This window comes from Thermobia domestica, chromosome 5 (genome assembly GCF_964235325.1).
Source record: "Thermobia domestica chromosome 5, izTheDome1.hap1.1, whole genome shotgun sequence".
NCBI classification, from domain to species: Eukaryota; Metazoa; Arthropoda; class Insecta; order Zygentoma; family Lepismatidae; genus Thermobia; species Thermobia domestica.
This window is the reverse complement of record NC_137458.1, coordinates 44,285,805-44,296,014: the sequence shown is the minus strand read 5'-3', so window position 1 is coordinate 44,296,014 and position 10,210 is coordinate 44,285,805. Positions and strand designations below refer to the sequence as shown.

Genomic DNA, 10,210 nt, shown 5'->3' with positions numbered 1-10,210 from the left:
GAAAACATGCACCATGGCAAAAATTTGTCATCACAAGTAATGATGCATACATGCCTTCTATCAGCAAAAAAAGTTTCATTGAAATTGGAGCCGGACATTTGAGTGATGTCCCTTGTGGGATGTGATTGAACGTGACGTCAGAACACATCGCCCCCCTTTCCGGAATTTACGGGAATTAGGTGACTGAGTGAGCACATGTGATGCCAGCTCTCTCCAGCGACCTATCAAGGATCATTGCGTGTATGCCAAGACGTGTCGCCGTTTTTATCCATGCCAAAAGTCGACATACTGACAATTAGGTAGGTAGTCATGATGGTCTGGCTGATGTGTGCGTTAACTCGTACATTTTGTCTCGACTAGAATTTCGAGACGTCTCGACTCGAATTCGAGTCGAGTCGAGACAGAGACTGTCGAGTCGAGACACGAGTCGAGACAGAAACATATTTTCGAGTCGAGACACGAGTCGAGACAACATTTTCTCGAGACGAGTCGAGACAGGCTTAAATCTCGACTCGACTCGACTCGAATGCATCCCTAGAGACGGATGATTAAGTCAAGTGAATGTTGATGGAAGAATTGGTGGAATGAAATGTGCAAGGAAACGAAAGTACTCCGAGAAAACCAACGGACACGAAGTTGTGCATCACAAACTTGCTTGGCCGGGAATAGAACCAGGAACTCCACGCATCAGAGGTAAGCGCTCTACCACTGAGCCACCCTGCCCCTATATATATTTTTGTTCTAATTTTAACGAATTACAGAAAATGATCAGTGTGTGCAAGAATAAAAGAAATTGTTTTGAAGTTAAGTGTGTAAAATGTTAATATTGAAATACTAAAAAGTCGCAGAGTAATTGTATTTGATTGTTGAAATTTATGTTTCTACTGCAATGCGAAGTGATTATTTTGGTTAGAATAATTAAATCCTTCAATAAAGCTTTTGAATATTGTACTTTTTGTTCACACTAAAATCTTAATTTCAGTATAATCTTAATCAACAGTAATTAAGTGAAAGAAAATGATATTATGAAACAGTATAATATGGAAATTGTTGCCATTGTCCAACTTATTTTAGATTTATATGAACGTTTGCCCTTAAAATAAATTTAAACTGCCTTCCTTCTTGCTTTGTACCGAACGAAGGTGTCCATCTCCCCAACAGGATTAACGTAATCATGCTGAACGTCATGGAGGGTGTTTACTGTCTTTAACCATGTTTATTATTCTTCATCTTTTGCATTTTTTCATTTTGCATATTAAATTTTGGTCCTACGGGCGATCGTAAGATGGTTCTGCCCTTAGGTCGTGTCTAGTTGTTGTAGTGTTAAATCCAGCTTTGCACAGGATATATACATAAAAGGCACAAAATTTCTTGGGTTGGCATAGAAAAATGTACGATGTATGAGAATGTATCTTGAAGAGATGGATAATAAATCCTGATTTCATTTTATAGTGTGTAGATTTAATGAAAAGATTCAACGGCAGTCTTGTGTTTCTGAGATATGAGTTGTTGCTCTTTTTGTCTATAATAATAATAATAATAATAATAATAATAATAATAATAATAATAATAATAATAATAATAATAATAATAATAATATAATGATGACGGTGCTCAGTCAACACCGGCAATGTGAGCTGCTAGTGTTGGTGTGGAGTTTGATCTGGCAACATTGTGAAGAGTTTAAAAAACATTTGACTGTAATGAGTCGTAGTAGTTCTGCAGAAGCTAGAGAAAAGGTTGAAGTGGTCCGGATGTTGGTTTTGGTGTCGTCATGGCGAGTGGTAGTGAGAAAGTGAATTTAATGAACATATTATAAGTTAAATAAGAGTTAGTGGTGCAATTTCATCACTTGTGCAGAAAAAACTGAACAGTTTGGTGAGATCTGTCCACATTTCTTGTAAATGTGGTTCTTTTAATCGACTTATGCTTGTTAGTTGTTATATTTAGGTGTTGTTATAAGTTAGGCCTAATTTTATTGATATCAATTTCTAAGTATATGAACAATTGTTCTTCATTAGAATTTATTGCAAACACAAATGGCACCTTGCCATCAACGATACAGTTAAATACAGGTAATAATTCTAACTCTCCTGAAATCATGGACATTTCTAACGAGGTTGAAATCTCAAATAATGACACTCTACCTCAGCAGGATTCGGAAACGGTACTTATGGATAACGTAAATAAAGGTAATTCTAAGGACATTCCTCTATATTCAAAACATCAAGATTATGAGGTTAATCTCTATGGTAATCATCACTCTGCACCGTTCTTTGTATTTTTAAAAGGTAACAACATGGAAATAGGAAAAAAGCACATCATGACAATAAGCAGGAAACTTTACTTAGCAGAAATTTCTGGTATCACTAAAATACAACCAATAGGTAGAAACCTCCTCAAAATCTCATTTAACACAGCTATTGAGGCAAATCAATTTTTAACTCATCCTATTCATAAAATGCAAGACTGGTCATCATTTATACCAAATCATGCCTTGTATTCCACGGGAGTAATCAAAGATGTGGACATAGACATATCCACAGAAGATTTATTGCAAGATCTCGACTCTGAAATACCGATAACATCGGCGAGACGAATTCTTCGTAAAGGGGAAAATGACACAAGAATTCCTACTAAAACAATTATACTCACTTTCAATTCTAGACAGTTACCAGCAGAAGTCAATCTTTATTTTCTCAAACTTCCAGTAGAACCATATATACCGGCAATAAGACAATGCCTAGGCTGTTTAAAATATGGTCATACGATACGTTCGTGTAAAGCTAGGGTCCAATTATGCATAAATTGTGGCCAAAATCATACATCGAATGAATGCACCAACTCCCTACAATGTTACCATTGTAAATCGAATCATAAAGCAAATTTTGATCAATGTCCGGAACGACTCCGACAGAAAAGAATTGTACAATTAATGGCTAATTTACATATATCTTTTAATGAAGCAAGTACCTTAACAACTCTTCCAAAACAAACTCATACTTCTACAAGTGTCATGTCACCTCATACACTTTATAGTGAAATGCTAAGACAATCTGTTGTTGACAATGCATCTTCATCGCCAAACAAAGGAATTACAAATCATTCATCTGCTTCTTCTACCGGCTCCGAAAATCATATTCATCCAAATTTTGACCCCTCCTCTACTACTTCAGCACCGCCGGAAAAAAGACGGAAAGGCACTAATAATGAACAATTTCCGCATTCTCAATCTAATTTAAATAGTAAAAGAAGTCACTTGCTCCCTGCAACGGTGCCTTCTACCTCTAATCTTCCATCTTACCATTTTCCACCCTTGAAGCATAATTCATCAAAATTTATATCTGATAACAAAAGTTCCCTTCGCATAAAAGGTAAAACACCTTTTCGCAATCTACACGTACAAACTAATCCGACTGAAGCTGTACACTCTGTTGACAATACCAATGTCGGTATTAATACTTCGGAATCTTCATCTGGCACAATTAATAAACGTCAAAATCATAGCACTCTTACTGAAACGGAACAACGTGCTCAGTTTGAGAATCGGGAATTATCTCGTCTTAATGATATTCTCAACAATCAAATAAAAGCTATTAAACAACTTCTAACCACAGCCTCTCTTAGTTTTACTAATGAACCTAATCCTAAAATATTGGATAATTTAATACAACAAGTTACTAGTATACTCAACTCTAAATAATTTCTTAATGGCTTTACAATATTTTGAAAATATATTACTTCTTCAGTGGAATATGCAAAGTGCAAAAGGAAAGGGTTATGCATTAAATCATCTCATAAATTTATTTCACCCACATTTATTAATGTTACAAGAGACCTGGTCTAAACCTCATTTTATGCTACGTATTAAAAACTACCGGATCATTGAACAACTTCGTGAAGATGGGTATGGAGGTATTGCCATAGGTATCCGTCATGATATATCCTATACTGAAATTCCAATACATTTAACTCATAAACCTCATACCGTCCAAGTTTTAGGACTACAAGTACAAAATTTTAATTTTGCCAATATTTATATTCCTTCTTCGGATACTGTTCAGCTAGATTTCTGGCAAGAACTATTTCATAATAATAATTTTGATGTCATAACTGGTGACACCAATACCCAAGGAATATGGTGGGGTGGAGTCCGTACTAACACAGCTGGACGACAATTAATCAAAGCTTTATCAACAAGTGATTATCTTCTTCTAAACGATGGTACACCTACTCGCATTTCGTATAATTTAGCTAGTGCTCCAGATATTTCACTCATTAAAACAACTCATTACATTCATTCCTCATGGCATGTTTTTTACGACGCCCTAGGAAGTGACCATTTTCCCACTTTAACGGAAATATCAAATTGTAAACTACCTTGTACTGAAATTAATCACATGTCTCTTTTCAAATCGAAATTATCTTATATTACCACAGCTGTACATTGGTGTTCATATGGCGAGTTTATTACTTCTTATTTTCAAAACAATCAGTTGGTTTTCAATTCCCTTTTAGACAAACAGAAAGCAGCAAGAAATTTTGATAGTCTCCTTAAAATGGCAGTTTGTCATTCCAAACTTCAGTCAACAAATTCTTCTAAATTATTGCCTATTCGCCGTCCTCTAACTAAACCTCCTTGGTGGACATTAGAATGCCAACAATGCATTAACCTCAGACAAAGAGCCTGGAAAACTTTTCTGCACACCAAAGAAAAAGTTCATTTTATAGAATATAAAAAAGCGAATGCACTTACTAAAAGAATACTTCGTCAAACACAACGTCAACATTGGCAAGAATTCTGCAACAACCTTTCTTATCAAACTCCTAAAACTAAAATCTGGAAATTTATCAAACACTGTAAAAAACAATCTATTTCATCTGCACCAAATAAAATACAGCTCTCAGGAAATGCTTGGATCGAAGAATTTCATCAACAATTGACACCGCCTTCTGTGAATAATAATCGCCTCGATTTAATAACATATCTTTCTTCTCGCTCACACTCTACATTAGAACAGCCGTTTACAATGGAGGAACTGATTTCAGTTCTAAAATCATTAAAAGCAGACACAACCCCAGGTCTGGATGGAATTCATTTTAAACATTTAACATCTCTTCCTCCCGAGGGAATTGCAGCATTGTTGGAATTATACAATATAGTTTGGAAAACTTCACAAATACCGACCATGTGGAAACAAGTTTTGATTACTCCTATTAAAAAACATAATAAACCCATTGGCAAAGCGACTAGTTACAGACCGATAGCATTACTATCATGCTATTTAAAAACACTAGAGCAGCTGATCCTCACCCGCTTACAATGGTATCTGGAACACAACCAGCTCTTACCCTCCAATATGACTGGTTTTAGAAAACATATATCAACAATAGATGCTATCAGCCCACTTATATTAGACATATGGACTACTTTCCAACATCGTCAATATCTTATGGCTGTAAGTATAGATCTTCAACAAGCATACGATTTAGTACAACTAGATATATTGATTAAAAAAATGGCACATCTAAACATTCCGGCCTCATATATCCGATTTGTGCACAATGTTCTTATAAATAGACAAATATATATTAAAATGAACAAAACATATAGTACCTCTAGACAAACTTCTCTTGGCCTTTTACAAGGCAGCAAACTCAGTCCTACTCTATTTAATATTTATATGGTGGACTTACTTCAAGCTCTCACAGGAATTGTTTCTGCGTATCTATATGCGGATGACCTACTTGTTTACGTAATCACTGATAATCTGCATAGTGGACGAAAAAAGCTGGAGCATACGTTGGGAAAAATTTCAGACTGGTGTCAGGAAAATGGTTTACTAATTAATTGGACCAAAACAAAATATATTGTTTTCACCAGAAAAAAAACTAATAATTTTCCACCTCTACGATTTTCAAATTTTAAACTACAAAGTACAACATGTATCAAATATTTAGGATTATATCTTGACTATAGATTAACTTGGAAAACTCACCTTACTCAAGTTCTACAAGAATGCAAGAAAGTACAGGACATTCTTCGCAGCTTAAGTTCCAAAAAATGGGGCATTCATCCACACACATTATATACCATTTTTCAACAATGTATTGAAGCTAAGATTCTCTACGGAAGTATTATTTACTCCATTACAGCACCTCAGTTCTATATAGCTCTAGCAAAACTGCAGCATTCCACATTAAAAATCATACTTGCACAGCCTCAATTCTGTCCAAACAATGTTATCTTGGAAGAAACAAGTACGCTTCCTTTTCCTATAAAAATGTTCAAATTGGCATGTAAATATCTTTTACTCAGACTCACTATTACTAATTCTCCGCTCTTCAAAAAATTGGACAAATTAGAAGTACAGAATAAACATAACAAGCTACCATATGGCTCCAAATTACCATGGCTCTATAAAGCTTTTCTATTTTTAAAAATCTTGCATTCGAAAATTATCAAGCTTCCGAATCTACCATGCTTCAGTTTTGCATATGAAACCAATACGACTACGATCAAACCTATTTTTCCACCTTATGTTGATACTAAGAATAAACAGCTCTCTCAAAACTTAAATAAAAATATCTGGTATAGTGTTATAGATCGGTTTTCATCGAATATTGTTTTTCTATACACAGATGCATCAAAAGTTGAACATAAACCTGTTGGTGTAGCAGTTTTTATTCCTGAATTAAAAATTACTAATCAACTGAAACTTCCAGTTTCAACAACCATTTTCGAGGGCGAAGCCTTCGGTATAAGGCATGCATTATTACTGATACAACGTCATAATATCCAGCACGCATGTATTTGTACGGATTCTTATAGTGTGTTGAAGGCACTTTCTTCTATTCATTGGAATATCAAATCTACTTGGACTTTACTTAACATCAAATCTATTTATCGCAAATTACTATCCAAGGGTCATACAATAGAATTCATTCACGTCCTCAGTCATATAAACATAAAATCAAATGAAATCGTTGATAACCTATCTAAAAAAGCAAGAGACTCAGGAATTATCGCCAATATCAAACTTTCCCCTTTAAATTTTAAATATTATATTGATAAGATGATTTCTGAACAATCAGATATATGGAAAAACAAAAACCGAACAGGTCCTGGAACTTATTATTGGGAAATTAATCCTGTTCGCTCTAATAAGTGGAATGACCTGCGTTCTTGGTCTAGATCCAAAATTATTCTATATTATAGACTAAGGTTCAATACAGCAATCACACCTTACCTCTTGTACAAAATTCGCAAGAACACTTCACCTTTATGTTGGTGTAATGAACAAGTAGGCACTTTGGATCATCTTCTCTTTCACTGCTCTCTATTATCTAAACATAGGACAATAGTGATGAAAGTTTTACATCAACGCTATGGCTATGGCCCATTCTCAATTAAACAACTTTTGACATTAAATGATTTAGATATTTTACACTACATCATTACCTTTCTTCAAGATAATGGTCTTGCACTCTGAAAAATTGTAGTATGCTAATCCGGAATATAATAGTAAATATTATAATTCAACATATAAATGTTTAAGCATCTTTTCTTCCGGTGAAAAAAAAAAAAAAAAAAAAATGGATTAATTACACTGTACAAAGACTTATATTCTTACAAACATAATAGCAGAATTTTATTAACAAACTGAACCGTTACTCAAACTTATTCTCTCAATTTCACCGGAAAAGGCCTAATAACACACCTTGCAACTAACAAGCATAATTTTACATCGTTTTCTATATTAAGGACGTGGGTGAAACAGACTTAAGTCTGCACTCTTCAATTTTTAACACCTACTGTTAGGTGAAGTGGAAGTGGAAGAAAAGGTTGAAGTCATGTGTACCGGTAACATTTGTAATTTTTGAGGACATTCAGTCAATTTGTATGGTTTTGGTCTTGTTTGTAGAATGATATAGTAATGTGTGATGTTTAATGGAAAATAGACAAAAGATAGAAAGTTGTGTTTTGATTCTTAAATACGAATTGCTTTTATAGACTGTAACATTTTGGCACACCAGCGTGAGGCGGGAAAAAAGGACGAATCATGGATAAATTAGTAAAGGCTAGGAAACCGGTGCAGATATCGTTTTCAAAGGCTTATAATAGCTTAGTGGCTGAATGTGAAAAGGACAATGTAAATGTGGAAAGTGTCAAGTTATATTTTACGAAGTTGGAGAGACTTATAACCGAATTATCAACCTATGATGAAAATATTCTTGAACTGTTGCTTAGTGATACAAGCAAAAAAAGTGAAGCACGTTACAATGAAGAATACAACAACGTGGAAAGTTATCGGGAAATGTTCGACGAAGCGCCGGGAAATGTTTTACATGAGAACATTTTGAAAAAAGTAGCTCCTTCTAGCAGTTCAGGTGGTCATACAGGTAAAAAGAAACTTAAGTTACCGAAAATTGAGTTGAAAACTTTCAGTGGGGAAATAAGTGAGTGGATAAGTTTCTGGAGCCAGTTCAAGCGAATTCATAACGATGATGAAATCGAGAAAGAGGACAAGTTCCAATACCTGCTACAAGCAATTAGTACTGGTAACAGAGCATGGGACGTAGTGAACAGTTATCCACCCACAGCCGATAATTACGATAAAGCCATAGAAAGTTTATGCAATCGTTTTGGTCGAGAAGAATTGTTGATAGAGTACTACATACGTGAACTGTTAGGACTTGTTATACAGAATGTTTCGAATGACAAAAATAAGTTAAAATTGTATTCCTTATATGATAAAGTTGAGTCATATTTACGTGCGCTAGAATCAATAGGTATGACTAGTGAAAAATATGCAGCTATGTTATTCCCCTTGGTAGATTCTTGTTTGCCTGATGAAATTTTGAGGGTTTGGTTAAGGCATACAGCGACTGCTAGTGTAAGTGACAGTAATGCAAATACGTATATTAGTGAGAAACTAAAACAGTTGTTACAGTTTCTAAGAAATGAAGTGGAGGGAGAAGAACGCATTGCGTTAGCTCAAGCAGGGTTTAAAGTGAAACAAACTTCCATGGTGAATTTTAAAAAGAATAAAGAAGAAAAAAGGGTGCCTACTGTTAATAATCTGTTTTCTGGACAAAATCAGGTAAAAGAGGACAAACAGTGTGTTTTCTGTGAAGCGTATCATTTACCACAAAAGTGTGAAAAGGCCAAGAGTATGAACCTGGAAGAGAAAAAGAAACTTTTAATGCAGCAAAAGTGTTGTTTTCGGTGTTTGAAACCTCAAAAACACACTGCCAAGAACTGTACGTTTAATGTTGTTTGTTTTTTGTGTAAGGGAAAACATTTTTCGGTTTTGTGCTCGGAAAAATTAGAAAACAAAACAAAACAAAATTCAGAACAGCATAACGTAACGCTAACGAATCAAAATGGTAGGGATGAGTTTCTCCTACAAACACTCAAGTTAAAATTGAAAACAAACGGGAAAGAATGTGTAGTGCGTGCACTTTATGACAGTGGTTCACAGAGATCATATGTCTCTAAGCGAGTAGTGGAAGTGCTGGGTTGTCAACCAATATGTACTGAAACTTTAGAACATAGTTTGTTTGGTGGTGTCAAAACACAAAAGGAGTCCCTTAACAAATATAGTATACTTGTAGCTGATGTTAATGACAATCATTCGTGTAGGATGGAAGTTTTAGAGAAACCAGTAATTTGCGGTGAGATACCTTCTCTTAAACGTGGACCTTGGTTAAAAGAAATGAAGAAGAGAAAAATTTGGCTGTCCGATTTAGATAGTACGGGAGAAATAGAACTGTTAATCGGTGCGGATATGGCTAGTGAATTTTTAACAGTAGATATGTTAAAGTTAGAGTCAGGACTATTTGCTGTTAGAACAATGTTTGGATGGGTAAGTTACCGTCCAAAAGATGTTATGGTATGTCTGCCAATGTTGTGATCACTTTATTGTCAATCAGTGACCGTATTGCGGATTTGTGGAAATTAGATACGTTAGGCATCACTGACCCAATAGAAGTTAAGACTAAGAACGAAAACCATGAAGTAATTTTAAGACATTTTGAAGAAACTTTGTGTGTGAATTCAGATGGTCGTTACGAAGTTAAATTGCCGTGGAAGCAAGAACCTATGGAACTACATGACAACAAGGAACTAGCTGAAAAGAGATGTGTGAAGATGACCGAGCAGCTGTGGCAAGAAGGAAGATACGAAGACTATGATAACGTTTTTCGA

At 35.0% G+C, this 10,210-nt stretch overlaps 1 protein-coding gene across 1 annotated transcript; it reads left to right on the top strand.

Moving 5' to 3' along the window:
* Positions 1 to 8,063: 8,063 nt before the first annotated feature.
* Positions 8,064 to 9,917, top strand: LOC145685067 (uncharacterized). The gene has a single exon (XM_081757411.1). It carries the CDS (start codon positions 8,064 to 8,066, stop codon positions 9,915 to 9,917), a length of 1,854 nt encoding a protein of 617 aa, XP_081613537.1.
* Positions 9,918 to 10,210: the final 293 nt, after the last annotated feature.